Genomic DNA, 22811 nt, shown 5'->3' with positions numbered 1-22811 from the left:
ATTTGTGATTAAATTATTTCTTTGAGTTGATCATTTTAGCACACCTATAACTCTTAAGGCTGAGTTAGTCATTGAGGTGTTGATGAAATGTTCAAATAGAAGCCACCATTATCCAGTTTGATTTCCACCGAAACGGTTTTCTGCTCGACTAGAATGCCACTAAAATTGGTGAAACCAAGTGTGCTGCCTAACTACATGGAGAAATGTAAATTTAAAGGTAGCTTAAGTTGAATTAATCATTCTCTTTTTTCATCTTTTTTTGTCTACAGATTCGGCATGAGGTTAGCTTTAAGACTGTGACCCATAAGATCTGCAGCGACACATGTTTCAACGTTTACCGCAGGGCCAACGGGCTCATTATGAACTGCTGCGAGCAATGTGGTGACTACCTGCCCAGCCGGGCGTCAGCCAACCACTTCCTACTGGTCGATGGCCAACAGAAACGCTTCTGCTGCCAGAACTGCATCAAGGAGTACAAGCAGGTAATGCCGGCCCACCTGCAGGCCACGAGTGTGTAAATTTTGCTTGATTAGAGCCGATGTGATTTCTGTATTCCATTCAAGCATGTTGATTTAAAGCAGCAGCAGCTAAGCTTTTACAGTCAGAACTTTAACTCGTGAAAGTTTCTGCTGTTTTTATTTTGCTGTGGTGGCTCCTCCTCCTCGCCACCAGGAAACTGTCCCAACAGTACCTTTAATGTGAATAAAGCAAATTTGTTAACACGTACCCTCCTAAATGAAGTAGTAGAAGTGTGCATGTAATAAATATCCAATTGAGACAGAAAATGGCACTTAAATGAATTTGGAAGTGAACCAAGATACAGTTTTTCTGCAAAATGTGTACAGAAATCAAAATAGCTGCTCAAATAATGATGATTTATGTTCAGAAAAGAACAAAAGAGATTTCAGAAATGGTCAGCATGAAGCTTGAAAGGGGAATGCAAACATGAGAGAAATTTTTCATTTTGTGGATATGGTGCTTTATGATTCAAAACCACCTGTATCTAATGGTTTGGTTTTTCAAATAAATAATACAATTACTTCTCAGATATACTGAAAGTCACAGTAATTGTAACTTTTGAGGATGTTTTTGCTTTTCACCGATGCAAGTATAGACACACACATGGCTCACAGTCCTCATATCGAACTAATATCACGAATATATACTGTAATATGTACACCTTGGATTTTTGCCATCCATGTTGATGAGACTTACACGCCAAAATAAACGTTGTCCCAGAGCAAGCACACTCCTTCATGCAAATGGCAGTCCTAAATGTCACTGGAGTACCCCTGCAGGAAAATACGCCCCACCACATCACTAAAACATCAAACAGTCAGGAACTTCTTGGGGAACATGACAATCGCCCAACTCCTAGTAATACTGTTATAAAGCTCTTACAGAAGATATTAAAACTAAATTGTGTTGCTAAGCATTGTTAACCCAAAATTAGAGGTTGAAATTTATCTGTTGCCTGGCAACTCCAGCTTTTTGGATATTATAACAATAACTGGATGAAAACCACAGGGTTTGTGTCTTTTTAGCAACAGAAAATTCCAACAAAAGATTGATTTGTCCGTTGTTGAGCCATGCAGTACAAACATAAGTGTCTTTGTGTCTGCTGGACTAAAGTTCCCTACCTCCTTTCGGCATTTAAATTAGTTATCTTTCCTTCATCTGAACAGCTCTGTTGTCTACATTTGTATAAACAGTAACCACCAACATTGACAAACTATCAGAAAAATCATAAGAAAGACTTCTAAATTTTGTTTTGCTTCTCAGTTTACATCAGTTTCTGAAGAAGTGGTTTTGCACATTGAGGAAAACTACCTTATTCTTCAGCAAGACATCTTTGCATTTTCCTTGTTGTAATTCCTCTTATAGCACATATTAAAGATGCATTTTCAACTCCGGGCTGATGCTGCTGCTGCAAGTCATTACAGTAATGAAAGGACAAATGGTATAATATGTGTCCTTCTACGGCTCAACAATGGGAAAAGAATCTCAAAATGAACTGTAAGAACTGATGGATTTGTTGTTAACTCCACCAATGCTCACATGTCAAGGTCTTCTGAGTAAAAGTCAAAACAAACACAATAAAACTTCATGCAACAGTTACAACGCTGTCTGTTTGTAGCTGTTAGAGCACCCTCCGCGTTCATATCAGTTGACATCGCAATGTTTTCTGTTGCATTTTGTAATTAGTATTATCAGTGTCATGTGTAATCAGTCGTCGTTTTGATGTCATGCCTCTCTGTTCCAGGCCCACAGTAAACTTGCGAGCTGTCTGACTTGCAAAACACTGATCAAGACTGGCGAAGTGCTCCACAGCCTCGGAGCAGGCGGCACAATGGGCTCATACTGCTCCGTCAACTGTATGAACAAGGGCAAGTTGGCATCAACGTCCTTCCTCAGTGAGTAACCAGAATACACAAGCAGTACGGGTAGCAAATAAAGCAGAGTCAGGGGTGTTTTGCTTTTTCCAAGGGCCATCCAAAGTTGTTTTGAAACATGAATAAGACCTCCAGGTAGAGTCCTGTGCAGTAACGGAAGTCCTTTACGATGTTAAACAGATGTTAGAAACACAAGGTTATGTTCTCATGGCTACAAGTGGGCAGTAGCAGGAACATAATGAGCGTTTAGCTTGGTAAAGGCTGGGTGGCTGCTGTTCATGTTCAGAATTAGATTATTTCCCTGTGTGAATGCAGTTAGGTTTATTGGTTTGTGTACTTCCTGCTTATTAAGCAGCAGAGAAAAGCTCCTTTTAACCTGTTTGTCCACACCTCATTGTTAGTGCTTAAGTAGGAAAACCAGTTACTTCTAAAAAAAAAAAAAAAAACTGCACCTTTTTATGCATTTTAATGTTTAGTATCTGTGTGTGCAGACACAGAGCCCACGTGCCACTTCTGTAAGAGGAATTCATTACCGCAGTACCAGGCCACGCTGCCAGAGGGAAACATCCTCAACTTCTGCAGCTCACAGTGTGTTACCAAGTTCCAGGTGGGGACTCTTTGTCATTTCAAACCTGAACACACAAATCTAGGTCACTGTACAAAAAAATACTATAATATATCCTTCTGGTGTGTTCTAAATTATGCAGGATGATGCTGAAAATGAGCATACAGTGTAGTGTACTAATTCTGTTCAGTATAAAGCTATATAATTGGAACAAAGTCAGAATACTGATGGCCACAGTACTCCATTTCTCTACAGATTAGTTTGGACCTAACATGTTGCTACAGTTGACAAAATAAACCCCAGATTAACTGTTAGTATCCAGCAGTTTTACACATCCGCATAAAAAAAAGCTCAAACATCACAGGTTCCTTCAGTAGAGTCTATGACCCCATTTTGCATTCATTTACATATTAATGAGAAAACTTTTTTGAATTACAACAACTTTATCATATTTTATGATACACAATTCATACAATACAAACCACATGCATCGAGGAGTTTGAAGGCACAAACCTCTTTTCCAGTAGATATGTTAATTTCATTAGTAGAACAAGCAGGTGGTGTGTTTCGATATACCAAACATCAGGATGCTTAAGAAACAGTGTTACACACCAGCTGGGAGATTTTTTTTTTTTTTTTATGTGATGTCTTCCTTTACAGAATGCTACTCTTCAAACAGCCACCAATGGACAGACACCTCTCTCTACTACCAACAACACTGTCCAGCTGAAATGCAACTACTGTCGCGGAGCATTCAGCTTGAAGCCCGAAATTCTGGATTGGGAGGTGAGACTATCTTTTAATCTTAACACAAATGGCACAGAAAGAGTCTGGTGCCTTTTTAATGCAAATAAACACTTTGTAATAGTGTGAAGAGCTTTAAACTACTGTAACTTTATCTTGGAAGCTTAACAATTGGTCAGTGAACTGAGCATTACACTGCATTAAATTTATTGAATCATTTCAGTCCGTTATTAAGGGAAGCTGCCAAAATTCACTGATTCTGGCAGTGTAAATGTAAGGAATTGCTGATTTTGTTAAACCTGTAGTAAAAAGTTTGAATTTTTGGTAGGGTTGTTAGTGATTAATTTGTAATCGATTCATGCATCAGTGCGGCTGAAGACAGGGCTGAGGTGGAAGACAAAGCTCTTGATGCATCAGTCAATCGATGTTCCAACCCTCGCATATGGTCATAAGCTCTGGGTAGCTACCAAAAGAATGAAGTTGAGGATACAAACGGCTCAAATGAGTTTACTGTGTACAGTGGCTGGGCTCAGCCTCAGAGATGGGGTGAGACACTGGGACATCCGCAGGCAGTTTGAAGTAGAGTCGCTACTCTTTCACAAGGTGGTTTAAGCATGTAATGAAGATGCCTCCTGGGCACATTCATTAGGAGGTTTTCCTGGCATGTCCAACTGAGAACAGACTCTGGGGTAGACCTTGAACTCGCCAGACGGATTATATATCTCATGTGGCCTGGGAATCCCTTGGCTGTCGTCAGAAGGAGCTGGAAAATGTTGCTGGGCAGGGTGATGTTTGGAATGACCTGCTTATTCTGCTGCCACTGCAACCTGACCGTGTTTAAATGAGTGAATACAATGAATCGATGGGATGTTTTTGATTAATTGCTGTTAGTAATTTAAGCAATTAATAAAATATTCGTCATTAAGGCAGAAGACAAAGTACATGGAGTTTAACTGTTAGAAAATGTTGTAGCTGTGCTGTATTACCTGGTCATGCAATCTTACTGTTTATTGAGATGGATTTACCGGGGTGTTTGATGACCGACCATAAGGGTTGCATAAAACTAGTGCACCTCCCTGCTATCTAACTGCTAACTGTGGCAGTCATTTTGATGAATTTTGCAGCCTCAGGTTGTAAAAAGATGTCTGGCTGGCTACCTGAGGCTAATGCTAAACTAGGATTTTCAAATGCTAACATTAGCTTGGAGTTTAGTTCTGTCAGCAGAGAGCACTTCATCTTTAGCTGCTAATGCTGTTAAAGAGCAGCAGGATTCTGGTTACATGCTTCCAACAACATTTAAACTAAAGTAATGTATGTATCGGCACTATGGTGTCATCCTGAAGTTTTTTTTTTTTAATTTTTCATGCACACACACGATGAACCAAATGTTTGTGTTTTCAGGATAAAGTCTACCAGTTCTGTAGTAAGACGTGCTGTGAGGACTACAAGAAGCTCCACTGCATTGTGACTTTGTGTGAGTACTGCCAAGAGGAGAAGACACTACATGAGATGGTCAAGTTTTCAGGGGTCAAGAGACCATTCTGCAGCGAAGGTACTTATTTCCAATTCTCTCCTCTCCACTCTAGGACACTTGAGGCATCTGAGCAATTTTCTTGACAGTTTCAAAGACTGATAGTGACATATTCTTTTCATATAATAAGTGTATCTTAACTCTTTTACCCATTTAATCATTTGTGTTTGGTATTTTAAGCCTAATTTTCACATATCTGAGGCTTTTATGGTGTTTGCTGGTATATTTATTGTTTGTTTTTTGTTGCTGTTTTTTTCTGTATCTAGGCTGTAAGCTGTTATTTAAGCAGGATTTTATCAAGCGGCTGGGTCTAAAGTGTGTGAGCTGTAACCACTGCAACCAGCTCTGTAAGAGAGGTGTGACCCGGCAACTCGGCGGCATGACTCGGGACTTCTGCAGCGAGACGTGTGCCAAGAAATTCAACGACTGGTACTACAAGGTCTGCTCATGCATAATTAATTAAGATGAATGTACGAGTATACACTATATTGCCAAAAGTATTCGCTCATCCATCCAAATATTCAGAATCAGGTGTTCCAATCACTTCCATGGCCACAGGTGTATAAAATCAAGCACCTAGGCATGCAGACTGCTTTTACAAACATTTGGGAAAGAATGGCTCGCTCTCAGGAGCTCAGTGAATTCCAGCGTGGAACTGTGATAGGATGCCACCTGTGCAACAAATCCAGTCATGACATTTCCTGGCTCCTAAATATTCCACAGTCAACTGTCAGCTGTATTATAAGAAAGTGGAAGTGTGTGGGAACAACAGCAACTCAGCCACCAAGTGGTAGGCCACGTAAACTGGAGCGGGGTCAGCGGATGCTGAGGAGCATAGTGCCAAGAGGTCGCCAACTTTCTGCAGAGTCAATCGCTACAGACCTTCAAACTTCATGTGGCCTTCAGATTAGCTCCAGAACAGTGCTTCAGCAGAGAGCTTCATGGAATGGGTTTCCATGGCAGAGCAGCTGCATCCAAGCCATACATCACCAAGTGCAATGCAAAGCGTCGGATGCAGTGGTGTAAAGCAGCCGCCACTGGACTCTAGAGCAGTGGAGATACCTTCTCTGGAGTGATGAATTGCGCTTCTCCATCTGGCAATCTGATGGATGAGTCTGGGTTTGGTGGTTACCAGGAGAACGATACTTGTTGGACTGCATTGTGCCAAGTGTAAAGTTTGGTGGAGGGGGGATTATGGTGTGGGGTTGTTTTTCAGGAGCTGGACTTGGCCCCTTAGTTCCAGTGAAAGGAACTCTGAATGCTTCAACATACCAAGACATTTTGGACAATTCCATGCTCCCAACTTTGTGGGAACAGTTTGGAGCTGGTCCCTTCCTCTTCCAACATGACTGTGCACCAGTGCACAAAGCAAGGTCCATAAAGACATGGATGACAGAGTCTGGTGTGGATGAACTTGACTGGCCTGCACAGAGTCCTGACCTCAACCCCATAGAACACCTTTGGGATGAATTAGAGCAGAGACTGAGAGCCAGGCCTTCTGGTCCAACATCAGTGTGTGACCTCACATGGAGAATGGTCAAAAATTCCCATAAACACACTCCTAAACCTTGTGGACAGCCTTCCCAGAAGAGTTGAAGCTGTTCTAGCTGCAAAGGGTGGACCGACGTCATATTGAACCCTATGGATTAGGAATGGGATGTCACTTATGTTCATATGCGAGTCAAGGCAGGTGAGCGAATACTTTTGGCAATATAGTGTATATGCACAGTGATGAGTTCTCATTAATATTCTGAAATTGTCTCCATGTGGCCACTAGGCGGTGAGGTGTGACTGCTGTAAGGTGCAGGGTAACCTGACGGAGTCTGTGATGTGGAGAGGAGAGATGAAGCATTTTTGTGACCAGGAGTGTCTGTTGAAGTTCTACTGCCAGCAGAACGAGCCCATCATGGTCACACAGAAAGGACCCGAGAACACCAGCCTAGGTATAAAATGAGTGTGTGTGTGTCTGTGTCTGTCTGTGTGTGCTTCAATGTGGGTTTTTTTTTTTTTTTAAGTTTTTCTTACAAATATCCTTCTTCTGTACATTGTAACAGCAATAGTTTTTTAACACTCCAGTTTCTATTGCATTTTTCCTTACTGTGGGGTATTTTTTTAGTGCAATATAATGTCCTGCACATCTGTAGAAAAAACACAACAGTGGCTATGAAATGCCTTTTGTGCTGTATGACAAAGTTACAATGCCATAATGCATAAACAATACATTTAAAAGTTGAATTTCTGTCATTATTTGTTTTACAAAAATTTTAAAATCCTGGAATCAACACTTCCTCAAGCACCCATGTGTGTTGCCAATACTCGAAAAAAAATGATGATTCTTATACTATCGATAATGTCCTTCTTACATTTTTATTAACATACTTAACTATTCTGTGCACAGTCTGCAGTTGAGCTAAACTAGTTTTTTTTTTTTTGGCGCAGCCAAGTCATCAGCTCCTTCACAGTTACTGCAAGCACAGTTAGCTTTTCAAAGAGTTCTGCTGGTGCAAGCAGTTTATTTTTGGCATTTTTTTGAAATGAGACATGTAGAATAAAGGGATTTTGTTGAAATATTACAGTTCTAATTTCATCTTTGGTTAAGATTTCCAACAGAACGTTACATCATAGATAAATTTGTCAACCATAAGTTGAAAATCTGATGATTCTTTATGTTTTTACAGTGTCTGGTTCTTATAAATAGTGTACTTATGGCAGTTTTTTTTTAAGATAACCTGTCTTTCAAACCACTGGCGAGTTTAGGATTTTAAGAGTCACATATGAGGGACTGAACATTATCACTTGCAAAAAATGTATTTTTTTTTTTTTTTAAAGCGTTCCCATCTACCTATGTTAATTTGTGCCACTGTTCTTGACTCACTTCTTCATCAGGCAAAGATATGATGGATGCATTTAATTTTTCTCTTACAGGGCTTGATGTGCAAGGGACCAAACTCGGGGTAAGTAAGAATTTACTCAAAATGCAAGTATTAATTAGCTTTGAAATGATTTAACATTAATTATTTTAATGTATTTATTGCATTTTTAAAATGTAGTGCATATACTTTAAAACATGTAACAAATTTCCTTTCTACAATATTTTTTGAACAAATATTAGTTATGTGTTTCTCTGTAATTATTGATCATTTAAAACCAAACTTGTGTGTTTGGTTTTGATCTTTTCCACGCAGCTAGTCAACCAGAGTACTGCGGCATACACAGGTGGAGGTTTGATGAGAGATGTCAAGAACAAGGCTGTGCTCTGCAAGCCGCTCACCCTCACCAAGGCTACTTATTGCAAGCCACACATGCAGAGCAAACTTTTACAGACAGGTACAAGTTGAAATCAATTTATTTTTTTGTTTCTTTGTTGGTGCTTTAGGGTTTAACAGATATTGCACACATGAGCTGTCTAGCTTGAATTAGAGATGTTGTGCAAGGCTGAGTGACTAGTATACAGTTACCAGTGTGCTCATTGCTTCATGACCCATTAATACATGCACTGATTTGCTTATATGATTTTGCAATTTGGGTCCACAGATGTAGATGATGGTGTAAAGAGGGAGTATATTCCAGTACCAATACCTGTACCCGTCTTCATCCCCATGCCCATGAATATGTATTCCCAGTACACTCCCAGTCCAGTCTCTATGCCTGTACCGGTAAGACACATGGATTATCCATGCTAAAAGTAATAATAATGTTGAATTTTGTTATTTCATACAAAATCAAATAGGGATATTTTTCTAACCAAAGTGGTCAGTTTACTTGTCAGAACATTTATTTTCTTCCCCATCCAGGTTCCTGTGCCTGTGTTCCTGCCCACCACCCTGCAGGGGGCAGAACAGATCATTCAGACCATCAGCGAACTGAAAAACAAGGTGCCCTCTGATCCAGTGGCGGCCGACCTGCTCTCCACGGCTGAGCCGGTCACAGAGGAGGAGAAGCCAGGTGGGCTTATGACAGGGCTGAAAGTCTGGATTGAAAGATTAGAGATGTGATGTGCTAAAGGATTGTGCAGAAATTTTAGGAGCTAAAAACAAAAAGGGGAGGATGCTTTCAGAAATAATGGCACATGAAGGAAGCTGCTGCAGATGATAATGAGGACCCACCTGGCTGTATATTCCAGATGTGAAGCCGGTGAAGGTGAAGAAGGAGCACAAAGCAGAGCAGTCCTCTAGCAGCAGCAGCTCTGAAGAAGAGGAGCAGGAGGAGGATAAGTACGAGCCTGACCTGGACCTGGAAACGGACTTCCCTCAAGGTAAACACCTAATGTGAACATAGGACCAGGGACACAGTTTCAGGAACCATGTCTAATTGTTTTATTATACTGTTAACTTTTTAAGAAGTCATTTATAGACCGTTACAGACTTTCTGCAGTGTCTTTATTATAGACGTTTTGTACATTCTTTGTGAGGTCTTTGTAGAGTTTTGCACATATTTAACTCAAGGAATGGCTCTAAAATATCTTTATATTGCATAATAATGCATTATGTTCACCATAAAGCTTCTAATGATATAATAATCACTTTCATGATGTTAAAACAATGTTGTTTTACACTACTTGATTCTGACAGATTTCAAGGTTTTGCTATCAAAGTCAGTTGATTTTGATGAAACCAGGAAGAAAACAATTTTTTATGTTTTACTTTCTTTTTTCTTCCCCTGAGTTCACACTATTGCAATAATTGCATTTTTAACCATTTTTTTCATCATTTGGACAAACAAATCAGATGTAATTCGCATTGTATAAAAAACACTGAATAAAAACATAATTCCTGACAATAATATGTAATATTAGCCTGTCCAAGCTTTGTCGAACTGTTTTTATTTAATTAAGAGTGAAGCTCCACCTTTTTTTCTTAAGCCAGCAATGTTGCTTTCAGATTTTTCAGATGACTTTGTCTGCCCCATACAGCCAAATTTCTCTCTGCAGAAAGAGGATGGGAAATTTAGAACATCTTGGAATATTTATTTGGTCCCACCCATGTTTGAATGCCAAATAAATTAGCAAAAGCTTCTAAAGTGAAATCAATCAGTTTGTCTCCAGTGTCGACTCTGATGTCCTCATTCTCTCTCAGTCTGTTTGCATCTTCCCTTGTTGTTTGTTCAGTTTAGTGAAGCGGTTGTTATGTAACAACATCTGACTGCATGAGGGTTTTAACGGATCAGTACAGTAATTGAGATTAAAATTCCTCCCTCTGGTTATTTCTGGACCTGCTGTCATCACCCGAAGAGGTTTGAAGATTTGGCAAACTGTCCAAAGGAGAAGTGTGAAGTCATTAGTTAGGTTAGCAATAAAGATGTTGTTCCCCCCTGAGCCATGAGTATTATTCACTTCACCTGCCACGGATTTTAATGTTATGGCTGATCAGTGTAAAATATAAGGTTGATATACTTTATGTTGTACACATATTCACTTTTCGATAAGTTCACAAGATCATTTGTTGCTTTCTGTTCCATTTGCTCGTACTGAATTGGGTAAAAAGGCTTTTGTTTGCTCTGTACCTTTTGCATGGTATATGTTGCAGAAAGACTAGAAACTAAGTTAATCTCATCGAGCACTTTTAAATCCAAACTGCGAGTTTTTGAGGGCGACTCCACATCGTGCACTTGTTTTACATAATTTGTAAATTTAATCTTTTTATTTGGTTTTTGCTAGTGTTTTAATTGTGTTTTAACTGTGTAATTTGCTGCTGCCTCTTTTGGCCAGGACTCCCTTGAAAAAAAGGTTCTTAATCTCAGTGGGATTTCTCCTGGTTAGATCAAGGTTAATAATAAAAATAACAAAATTAAGCCTACAGATGTTGTTTCTTGTCTCAGCCTCAGACCTTGTTCCAGCTCCGGAGGGGATGGACGAGGACATGAGCTTTTCTCTACCTCCCGTCCTGTCTGAGGAGAAAGAAAAGTCGGAGGAGTCCACACCTCGGCCTCAGCCCAAGAAACAAGTAGGATCACACACATACAAACATACCTGTAGCACTTACAAATGTAGCCTGGCCTCCTTAACTTGACTGTTTAGTAATGAGTGTGTTTTTGCTGCAGGGGAACAAGAGGCAGGCGGTCCAGAAGAGTTCAGATTCAGCCCCAACCTCTTCTTCCAAATCAGCGAGCAAACGCTCGGAAGGACCATCGCTGCCTCTCAAAGCTCGCTATGGCATCAACGCCTGGAAACGATGGGCACTGTCTCCTTCTGACCAATCAGATGACACCAAAGTGAAGGACGACTCCAAACCCGGTGAGCTCAGTCACACTGTGTCAAACAGTAACGTAGTAATGGCCAATAAATTTATACCAGCCAATAATGTAATAAATTTGGCCGTTTCAAATGTAATAAAGCCAATAACGTCATAACTCGGCAAAAATGTAATAAGTTGTTACGTTATTGATTGGTTATTATGGTAATGGCCTAGCATCTAAAAAATCTTTGGAAAATGTAATAACTGCAGCTGATAATGTGATGATACATAAATAGGACTGGTTAACCCAGGAATGGGTGGATATGATTTCTTGGAAATAAATGATCTTTTTGCCGTTTTGTGTAGTTTGCTCATCAAAAATAGGGATAGTGGATGGCATAGTCATCATATTCATTCATCAAGGATATGTCCCATGTTGCTCTCACTCTCCTTAATTATGGTTGTAATTGTACTTCTTCTGGTAAATGTCCTTAACTTTGTACTGCCCAAAAACTACATTAATGAGAAGAATCCAGGCTTTCATCCATCGGCTGTTTTATGTGTAAGCTTAGGCCACTGTTGCGTCAAGCAGCCTTGTAGAGCTTCATAATACTAATAGAACAGTCATCTTCTTTGTCTAGTTCTAGAATCTCTGGAAGTGCTTCTCTGATATAAGAGAAGAAATGCAGTCCTGTTTATGGATTATTACCTTTTTGGCTGCAGTTATTACATTTTCAAAAGCTGTTTTAATGCTAGGCCATGAACATAATAACCAAACAATAATGTAATAACTTAATAATTACATTATTGGCAAAATGTTACTACTTTATTGGCTCAAAAACTTTAGTACATTATTGGCAAGTTATTACATTATTGACTTTATTACATTTAAAATGGCCAACATTACATTATTGGCTGTTATTACAGTATTGGCTGTTATTACATTATTGGCCGTTATTACATTATTGGTTGCTATACACACTATTTATTTCTTTCGCTTTTCACTTTCAGTTTGAGAGTCCAAGTGCTTTGCTATTCTTAAAAGACTACCAATGCAGAGTTTGCTAACAGTAGTCGGTGTTCACATCCTCTGCAGCTCGCCCTAAAAGCAACCTGCTGTCGTTGAGTTCAGAGGAGCTGAATGTGGCTCTGTCCCGGTTTGTCAAGGAGGTCTGCAGGCCCAGTGGGGAACGCTACTCTCCAGACAGCATCCTCTACCTCTGTCTGGGCATCCAGCAGGTTGGTACCAAGCCAGAGAATCAAAACTCAGAAAAACCAGCCTCTCCTTAGAAACCTCTCATAGGTCAATATTATAAAACACATTTAGATTACACAGTTTGTGAGTATAGTAGATTGCTTTCTGTTAATTTCTTGAAATGACTTGAAAAGACAAGTATGGATCCAAATTATTTTCACGTTATTGCCCACATTGGTCTACGCTAATCTATTATGCTTCACATGTAGTGGGTTAGGGTTAGGGTTTGGTTTGTTTCATGTCTTCTTCCTGTATTTCTCCTTAAAAACTGAAGGAAAAAAGAAACTACAGGTTTTTGACTTATTCTCAACCATGTGACAGTGCAGGCAGAGCTCTTAGACATTACTAGACATCAGTAAGTTTAGCAAACCTCTTGATAACTTTCTTTTTGTTGATAACTTTCCAACTTTTAGTGTCATTGCTCATGTCAAGGTGTGAATTGTTCATCTCAGCATGAACATGAAATGTATTTACAGCAATGTAGATAAAACTGCCACGATTGCCATAGCCTATTATTATATTAAATGATTTAATTACTATTATTTTTGTATTTCACCTTTTGTGTACACTGGGAAAGGAACAATACCATGTTTGATTGTGTCTGGTTAATACTATAAAAATACCCACTTTAAACCTCGTCCCCTTGTTGCTCTACTGTTGCTATCAAGTAAATGTAAAAATGGCTACGGAAAAGGGGAAACCTAAAACAAAGGCAAGATGTAGCAATGGTTTTATAAAATATATTAACTTCAGCTTCATTACCACAGTAGAGATTATTACAAATCTTTTTAAAAATTACATAAATAACAATTTCAAAAATACAGCATATAAATATTCACATTAGGTAAACATGAAAAATCAGAATCAGCCTCATTGTTCTATCTGTCGTCCAACTGGAGGTAGGAACTAAAGTTAGCAGAGCGTTCCCAGTAGGACAGATATTACTGGTACACAGTTGCTCTCCTCCCACATGTGAGCAGCAGCAGAACAGCATGGCTGTGGAGTGGAGATCAGGATTGAAAGTCCTCTGGCGTGGGCCTTTTCTGGCACAAATATGTAAGACTGACTTTTATCTGTTTGTGAAGACTGAATGTAATCTGTTTAAGTAAAATTGAAGTGAGTTTTTTTTTTTTTTTTTTTTAGCTTGAAATAGTTAAAAATGTCTTGTTCTTTATCTGGGCCTGCTGCTGTTTGCTGCTTCCCTTCTCCCTCTTTTTAAAATCTTCATATAATCAGCTATTTTGAGGGTTTCTGCAGAGCACAGGACTCATTGTGTTCAGATCTTTGAACAACAATAATTTCTTTTTATTTTAGACATCTTCACAGTTTAGTGTCCACTGATTATAACCATTTGCTGTTCACATCCTGAAAAAGAGTGATGATCAATTAAATATGAGGACACTAACACTTTTCCTCTATCTATAACCATGAGTTGAAGCTCGTTTGACCTTTTTTAAATGTGTTTTTATCTCTTTGAAGCATCTTCATGCCAAAGGCCGGAAGGATGACCTGTTCAGTGATCCGTGCTACCAGCAGTTTGGAGAGGAGCTCAACGCAGTCTTGAAAGACTGGCAGCCCAGCGTGCTTCCTGACGGTGAGTGCAGCCGGATCAGTTTCATGGGACCTTAAGAGCAGCAACAGATCAGTGTTAGGTTGTATTTGTCCATTTTTCTTTTCAAGTGAGTACAAATTTGACCCACAAAAAGGCACATTTTAAATCACTATACAATAAGTTAACAATATCTCAGCAGCAATTCACTGAAACTAATTGCTGGAGATGTAAAATTGACTTACATGGGGATAATGGAAGCTAACTACAAATATATCATTCATCACTGGTAATGATGATATCAGGAAGTGGCGTCATTGCAAAATGCTGGAGTGTGTTTGAATGCTTGTTTCGCTGTGCTGTTAAACTACCTGTTGTGTTGCTCATTATTATAAGCAGTGTCCAATGATTATAACTCTTCTGCTGTTCACATCCTGACACCTTGTGATTGCACCTTAATATTATATGAGGACACTGCTGTAACACTAACAGGTTTCTTGTTCACGCAGCAAATGATAACAAGATAGGCATGGACTTTTGGTCACTGCAAAGATGCACTTTCTAGCTGTAATTGGTCAATTTTAACTCTCTAAAGTATCTGGATTTCCTTTTTTGCTATAATAATAATAAATTTATTTATATAGCACCCTTAGGAACAGCTTTCATAAGGTCCTTTGACAGTCAAAACATGCAAACACAGACAATCAAGTAAGGCATGAGGACACAAGGCAGTCAATTACTATAAATAGTAAAAGTGATAAGTTAAATAATTAGCTAAATTAAGACGCATATCTAATAAACTAGGCAGATTAAAAATTGAAGAATCAGATTGAAGATTAAAAGTTGGAAATTAAAAATCAAGACGAGATCACACCAAATGACTAGGTAGCTAAAATTAAAATAAACCAAGAGAGAACATATAAGATTAACTTATATGATAGATGATTTATAGATTAAATACAGAATGGAATACTAAAACAAATTACAGCTAAAGTAAACTTCTTGTCACACTTTTTATTTGGTGGGGGCTCATTTCTCACTGCAATATAAAATCCTGCAACTCTATGGAAACAAAAAAATATGACTAGAAATAGAACTTAAAATGTGCGTGCAGCATGACATAATTATAATGCCATAAATCATAAAAAGACAAAAATGTAAAAAAAAAAAAAAAAGTTGATTTTCCTCTGCTAACATTTTTCCAAGTGTCCACATGTGTTACCAATATTGGCAAAAAACAGTTAAGGAGTGCATTTTTATAAAAAAATTTTAACAAAATCTGGTTAGAATGTTTTATTTTTGCCATTTTTTTAAAAATGAGACATGGAATAAAGCAACTTTTATGGTTTGATTTGGGTCATTTCCCCAGTAGAACAGAACAGATGAGTACCAGTAGTTTACAAACCGTAGAAAAGTGGAAAATCGATATAGATAAATTAAAAAAATGTAAAAAACTTTTTTAAAAAAAGAAAAAAAAAGTGAAATTTCTCTGCAAACATCTTTCCAAGTTCCCATGTGTGTTACCAATATTGGGACAAAATAGTGACTCTACATACTGTCAATTTTTTAAAATTTTTTTCTTTTACTTTGTATATTTGTGATAGCCTTCTATAGTTTCCTGTCTACTCTTTGGAAACACAGCCTGCAGTTCTGCTGAAAATTTTATACATTTTTATCATGTGGCTCTTGAGTCGCTGATGTTTTTTTGGTTGAGTTAAGGAGTGCATTTTAATTTAATTTTACTTTTTTTTTTGCATAATCTGGCTAGAATATTTTCTTTTTTCCAATTTTGCCAAGAGACATAGAATAAAGCAACTTTTATGGTTAGATTTGGATCATTTTCACAACAGAGCAGCACAAAGGAGTAGTTCACAGACCATAAAAGACTTCATAGAGTTTTTGAATTTGATAAATGGTGTAATTTTGATGTTTTTCCCCCAAGACATAAAATGCCTTTCAACTCTACAGTGTGGTGTTTTATGGTCGGTTCAGAGTGTTAAGGCTTAAAAATAAAAACGGGTTTACAGCATTATAAATATTATTACTCCTCCCACTTATCCATGCACAGGGAACGGAGAGCTTCAGACAAGGGTTTGTTTAGCTGTTTGGAGGGATGTTAAGTGTTTGCCTCTCTCCAGGCTCTCTGTGGGGTCGAGTGGAGGAGCAGAGTCTGTGGAGCAGCCGGCATCTCGGGGAGCAGAGTCCATCGGCTCTGCTGCGCTCTCTGGTTTACCTGAACACCAAATACTTCGGCCTGCGCACCGTGGAGCAGCACCTCCGCCTCTCTTTCGCTAACGTCTACGACCCCGACACCGTCCGTCCTGTTACCAAGGGGACCACCGTCTGCATCCGCGTGCCTTCCATCTCTCAGGATCACCATGGTGAGGCCAGAAACATGTAGATATTGGTACTTTTGTCATATTTTAGCAATATCAGAGTATCATCTAGCTCATGATGGTTTAAGCTATGGTGACACAAGCTGTAAAATTTGACAAACATTCTTTTGTTTTTTTTCCCTATTCATTTATGGGGTTTTTTTTGTCCGTTTCTTATATAAAGTCAGCAAAATATCCCACTTTTTTTAAATTACCAAGTAGGCATGCCTTTAAAGAGCAGCTTTAACAATTAATTTAATTACAATACAGCTAGAGGGAAAAAATTATGTACTTCCAGTTAGATTTTATGATATTTTCAAGAACATTGTGCAAAATTTCCTGGCTCTTGGTGACTCAAATGTAAATACAGTTGATGTAACTTGTTGTACAGAAGTGAATAAAGCAGAATGGAAGAATTTTTAACATAAAAATACAACCTTTTGTTGAAGTGTTCCGAATTTGCTTCATCAAATTAAAACTTAAAATTTTTGTTCAAAATTTCTGCTTCTGTTTAGATATGAAATTAAGTATTGGCCCATTAAATTTAAAACAGACCAATCAGTGTTGGGGTTCAGATGTAATTTTAGGGGTTTTATATCTATATTGGATTTAATATTCATGTATTTATTACTACAAAAGATAAAATAGGCTGTAATATATTTCAACCTTTATGGATATGAGCAATTTGAAACACCCTCAAACCTGAAAACCTGCACTTTAACCTCATAGTTGTGGTTTCTTTTTAAAGCCAATATGCTGAAGTACAGAGCCAAAACATTTTTAAAAAATAAAATTTTCCCAGGGCTTTTCTTTAAATTAGCACCTAAGTGTAATGATTCACTGTAATTTTCTCTCTAAACTTTCCTATTATCTGTAGTAACATCAGAATTTTGTTAGTGCTTCAAATTTTGCTCACAGCTTCATGCGTGCAACTTCTAAAATGTTTTTTAAAAATGTGTTATTTTTGTCTTTTTCTATCTGCAGTGCAAACACAGTCAAGAAAGCGAAAGCGTAAATCAGAAGAAGGCGATCAGGACGATAGCGGCGGCGAATCAGGAGACTCCGCTGTTCGCTGCCCGGTTCAGAAGCATGAGTGTCGCCTCTACGAGCTCTACAGATCTAAGTGGTGGGTTCAAGTCTCTTTACTGATGCGACCAAAACTACTGAAATTCATTTGCATCATCACTACAGTACTTTCCCCCTAACTTTATAACATTTTAATAATTTAAGCCGTTCAGAGTGGCAAATTGTGCAGCAGCAGGAAATACAAAGATCAGCTCTCAGACAATCAAACATACAACAGTTAACATCATTAATCTCAGCTTCAAGGCATTTCTAGGAGTTCTTTAAAGCGTGCTGAGATAAGCTCCTGCTCTTGAAATTTCAAGGACTAACATCAAAGCTATTTTAACATCAGTTCATCTGTTGATTGAAAACTCTGAAAGATGCCACTTGAGCATTCTCAGAGCCCAGTTTGATGTATTTAACTGGTTGCCTGCAATCAACACAAATAGAAAACAGATGGAATCTTAAAATATCAGTCTAGAACCAATTTCAGTTTTTTTTTGCTTGATGATAAAAAACACTATTTCTCATGCAATTCAATTACACAGTTTACATTTCTGTATTTTTTCTAAGTCCTGTGATTAGAACTCTTTGCTGTTCACATCCTGAACCACGTGTTGAGTGTTGAAAGATGAGGACTTGACATAATCTTATGAAACATTTCTGGTGATTATTTCAGACTAAATTCAGACCAATAGATTCACATTTCTCTCCCTCTTACCCACCACCCACCTCCCTCATGTCCTCCTCCCTCTTTTCTTCACATCATTTCACCCACGTTGTTTTCTTTCATTACTACTCAACATTTTTACACTTCCCTTGCTTTCATCCAATCTTTTCTCTTGCTGATCTACCCTCAATTTTCTTTATTATACATTTTCCTGCTCACTTTTCTGCCCCCTTTTTTGATTCTTGCTGTTGGCTCACTTTCTATTTCCTTCTTCTTCCCCCCACTTTTCGCCTCCCCTTGTTTTGTTTTCTCTTTCCCAACACGCCCTCCTGCCTCCAGCCCGCCATCGTTGCGGGAGCGCCTCGATATCTTCTACGTTCAGCCGGATCCGGCCTGCAGCCCCGACGACCCGCTGTGGTTCAGCTCCACGCCACTAGAGCGACAGATCCTGGAGAGCCTCCTCACCAGAATCCTCCTGGTCAGGGACATTTACTCAGAAAAACAGCACCTGGAGAAAGATGAGGAGGAAAGGGAAGGGGACGGCGGTGAAGCAGCTGGGGGGGAGTAGCGACAGTTGCTGGGACTTGTGTTGGCGGAGCCTGAACAGTCTGAAGAGGAGGACGAGTAGGGTATCTAGTAATATGTGTCCTCTTCACACGTCTGATCGTCTAGTCCTCTTTAACCTCCTCACTGACTTGCTGTTTCCTCCTGGTGAGGAATGTCCACAAACAGAGGATGATAAAAGGTGGTGGTGAAGAGCAGCCCAAACATGTACTTCGGCCTCAAAAAAGGAAGCTAGCGGACAAAAACTTTGATTTCATAAACCAGACCAAGGAGCACAGGCACAGAGCTGATCAGTACGAGGAAGGGATAAGAGAAGTGGAACTGAGATAAAAGACAGCATGTTGTCATATTTTAATGAGACAGAAACTGCTGTTGTGCATCGATAACGATTCTGAGATGCAGCGTATTTATAGTGCTCAGACATGCAGCTTAAAAATATTTATACCTCTAACAACACAGGATCACGCTTAAATAAAGTTATCAGCGACCATAACGAGGTACCAAGTGACACTGAGATGAAGGGACAAGATGTGAAGGAGTTACTTTCCTCTACTTCTCAGCTTCATAACCTCCTCGCCACCTCTCTGTGGGTGGAAATGATGATGCGGGATGTTTGGGGTCAACGGAGTAACTTAATTTTTGAGTGAGTGAAACTAGAACTACCAGAAGAGTAGGAAGAGGTGCTGCAAAGCTTATTATGTGCTGCTCTTACAAGAAATTCACAGCTGGTAGATTGAAATTCCATCTTTAATGCAGTCTGGAGTACAGCTTGTAAAAAAACCGAAACATGGCTGATGAAAGAGATTTTTTCAGATCAAATATAACTGTTTGAGTTTATCTAGTAATCATGTTTGACCACAGCCATCAGTGATTCACGTTGATCAAATACTACTTTTTCTTAAAGGTCTCATATTGTGCCCCTTTCGTAGCCAATTAATGAAAGTCTCTCATGTCCCCAGAATGTGTTTTTCAGCTCAAAGTACTGCAAAGATGGTTTGTTTTTGTTTAGGTGTTTGTGGCTTTCAATGCAGCTGAACTACTGCTGTCCACGCCCCCTTCAGGAAGAAAACTGCCTCTGTATGCATGACTGACACACAGAGCAAACAGTTGATGAAATTCATGGTACAGCTGTTGCTTTAAACTTGTGTGTTTGGAAAATTTCAGATAAATTACTTCAAATCTGTATTTTTGGTGCAGAACCACAGCTTGCAAATGACTCCTAAATGACTGCTGATTTACATGTAGTCTAAATGGGCGGCAGTTCAGTCACTATTTCACACTTGTATTGCTGTCTGACAGCAGAAAATTATGCAAATGAGAAAAGCTTGACAACTATCAGTTCCTCAGTTGCAATGTAAAAGATCAATAAAGTTATATGTTTGTCTAGACTTGAGAAATGCCACAATTAAACATCTTAATATCTTAACACCTCCAAGAGACCTTTAAGGAATTTTAACAGATATTTGGTTATGTGAATCAGTGACTCAAGAGCCAAAAAGACTGCTCATTTTTGGTGTTAAACTGCAGTTGAGCTACATGTTGCCGCATTAAATTCACCCATGATGTTGCAATAAACAGGAAATGGCGCAAGTCAGATTATAAACACAAAGTTATAACTTGTGCACGTTATCTGGCTGTCAGTAGCGCTTCCACTTGTTGCAGCCAAACAGCTGATGAGATTTTTACAGAAATAGATAAATATGCAACTGACAGACAAATGTGTTGCATTTTTCCACTGCATAAAGATGGGATTTGTGACTATCCAGCAAGTCTTGAAAGGGTAGTATAAGATCAGCAGCTTCCTCCTTCCTGTTGTACCACGTATCTCCGTTAACTGGGCTGCTTTCATTCCCTCCCATCGTCCTGCTCGCTGCTCTTCCTCCATCAGTACTGCTCTCAGGCAAAACCGTTGCACCACAGAGGACTTCAGCTCAGAGTCGGGTCAGAAGAAGAGGACTTAAAGTGTTCTCTTGTCAGACTCGCTGTGGTGCAGTGGAAAGGCTACCTACCGACATGCTGCATTTCTTTATAGGACATTAGGGGAACCTTCATTCATGCGATGTAGCATTACGTGCATACTAAGCCCAGATTGGGTTACTTTGATGTGTAAATATCTTCAGAACAAGGCGGTTATTTGAGTCCACACAGAGGGACACTGTTGTTTGGCGTAAAAGAAACTCACCCACTGAAACCTTCAGCTTGAAAACTTGCCTCCTGAGAAGCCTTTTTTTTAAACAACTGATTATTTATTTCTCTTTTTATTAGTTTCACTGTATCCTCTTCACGTTGGGGTGAGATTTTTGTGGATTCTCACCTGCCACTCATTGAAAAACCTGCTGCAGACCTGCGCCCTCACCTCTCTCTTTTCCGGTAAAAGGTATCGGTAAAGGATCCTGCTAAACATGAAGGACGTGGAAGCTCAGCAGTCTCCTTTTTTGAGTTCTGCTTTTCTCCTCGTGTTTGTATTCTTCATTTCCTTTCAACTTGATCTAGTTTAAAAGCTGAGCGCCTGTTAATAAATGTCCTGTTGTAGAGCACTAGCACTGCAAAACAAAAGCTTGTGTTGTGACAGATAAATGGTTGGACTTTTTCACAAACCAAACATGTTTTTTTTTTTTTCACATGACACAGTCTGTGATAATTTTTGTATTTTCTTTTTATTTATGTCAGTCACCCCCCCCCCCTTTTTTTTTTTTTTTTTTAAACTTTTTCTCATGTTTTGTTTGTGATTGATGAAGTGTCATGAAGTTAAAACCCATTTTTACAGTTATCTGAGAATTTGTTTTCTACTTCCTTAGAATTGGGAGAATACTATGAGACATTTCCACTACCAGTCCTCCAAATATAAGGAAGATGTTGAGTTTGACACCCCACAAACACAATGTCTGAAATTTCTCACTGATTTTAAAAACGTGTTCTCTGTGCACAATCCACATGACTGCTCCCCCGTCCTGACTGAAGTGGATTTAACTGGTGAACAAGGTCAGGGAATACACTTTCAGAGTTTTATTTTATCTAAAGAGCAGGTGTTCCTGTTATTTTTCTACACCTGATTGCATTTAATGGCCTAGAACATTTCAGGAACAGCACTGGTGGAGTTGGACGGAGAACATCAGTCAGGATTTCTGACACCGGATCAGTGCCAGCCGGAAATCCAAACCTTTAAACTTGATAGTGGAAGTTGGAGCAGACCCTGGATCAGAGGACCCCGGTTAACCTGGCTGATTTTTCCTGCTGGACTCAAAGGCAGCAACCAAACCTGCCACAGGTTTGGACCTACAGTAGACGCTGTGGCTGGCTTTAATGCCTAATGTGAATGTGCCTATCTGTATATACTGAAAGTGAGTGATTGTGAGTCTGATGCTATGTGTGGGCTGATCTGCTGATACGGTCATGTTAAATAAACGATTTCATTTTCTAACCAGACTCTTTTACGATGCTGTTTTGTTATAAAAGTGAACATTTAAGGGACAGTTCACATGAATCTTACAAAAATGACCTACACTACCAGTCAAAAGTTTGAACACATCTTCTCATTTAAGTGCTTTTTATTTATTTGTATTGTTTTCTACATTGTAGATTAACACTGAAGATTAACACTTTTAGTTTACAACATAATTCCATGTGTATTCTTTTATAGTTGTGATGTCTTCAGTGTTAATCTACAATGTATAAAATAATTAAAACCATTGAATGAGAAGGTGTGTCCAAACTTCTGACTGGTCATGTATGTTGTTTAACCTGCTCTTTAGAGGCATTAAGACGGGAAGTTTGAGTTTCATATGCTGAGATTTTAAAGTTTATGGTATCACAATACATGTTTTTGCTCTCCTCAAAGAGTAAAAAATGGTCATCTCAAGTGGAAGGTTAGATTTTTTTTTTTTTAATTCCACTTTTATAAATGAAATGATATTTACCGTCTTTGTT

General features: G+C 38.8%; 1 protein-coding gene across 2 annotated transcripts in view; it reads left to right on the top strand.

The window, feature by feature from the left end:
• Positions 1 to 22310, top strand: part of zmym2 (zinc finger, MYM-type 2) — a 39212-nt gene extending 16902 nt beyond the window's left edge. For both annotated transcript variants that reach the window (XM_023289823.3, XM_055015300.1), the window contains exons 7-25: positions 270 to 482; positions 2264 to 2414; positions 2885 to 3000; positions 3619 to 3744; positions 5104 to 5254; positions 5500 to 5672; positions 7011 to 7176; positions 8159 to 8187; positions 8419 to 8560; positions 8768 to 8889; positions 9028 to 9178; positions 9357 to 9488; positions 11051 to 11175; positions 11273 to 11465; positions 12503 to 12645; positions 14141 to 14255; positions 16349 to 16591; positions 17570 to 17711; positions 18660 to 22310. In XM_023289823.3, the coding sequence (XP_023145591.2) occupies positions 270 to 482; positions 2264 to 2414; positions 2885 to 3000; positions 3619 to 3744; positions 5104 to 5254; positions 5500 to 5672; positions 7011 to 7176; positions 8159 to 8187; positions 8419 to 8560; positions 8768 to 8889; positions 9028 to 9178; positions 9357 to 9488; positions 11051 to 11175; positions 11273 to 11465; positions 12503 to 12645; positions 14141 to 14255; positions 16349 to 16591; positions 17570 to 17711; positions 18660 to 18888 (2862 nt within the window). In that variant the 3' untranslated portion in view covers positions 18889 to 22310. The remainder of the gene's footprint in view (positions 1 to 269; positions 483 to 2263; positions 2415 to 2884; positions 3001 to 3618; positions 3745 to 5103; positions 5255 to 5499; positions 5673 to 7010; positions 7177 to 8158; positions 8188 to 8418; positions 8561 to 8767; positions 8890 to 9027; positions 9179 to 9356; positions 9489 to 11050; positions 11176 to 11272; positions 11466 to 12502; positions 12646 to 14140; positions 14256 to 16348; positions 16592 to 17569; positions 17712 to 18659) is intronic.
• Positions 22311 to 22811: the final 501 nt, after the last annotated feature.

Source organism: Amphiprion ocellaris, chromosome 11 (assembly GCF_022539595.1).
Source record: "Amphiprion ocellaris isolate individual 3 ecotype Okinawa chromosome 11, ASM2253959v1, whole genome shotgun sequence".
Lineage (NCBI taxonomy): Eukaryota > Metazoa > Chordata > Actinopteri > Pomacentridae > Amphiprion > Amphiprion ocellaris.
This window is presented reverse-complemented; position numbering and strand designations above follow the sequence as displayed.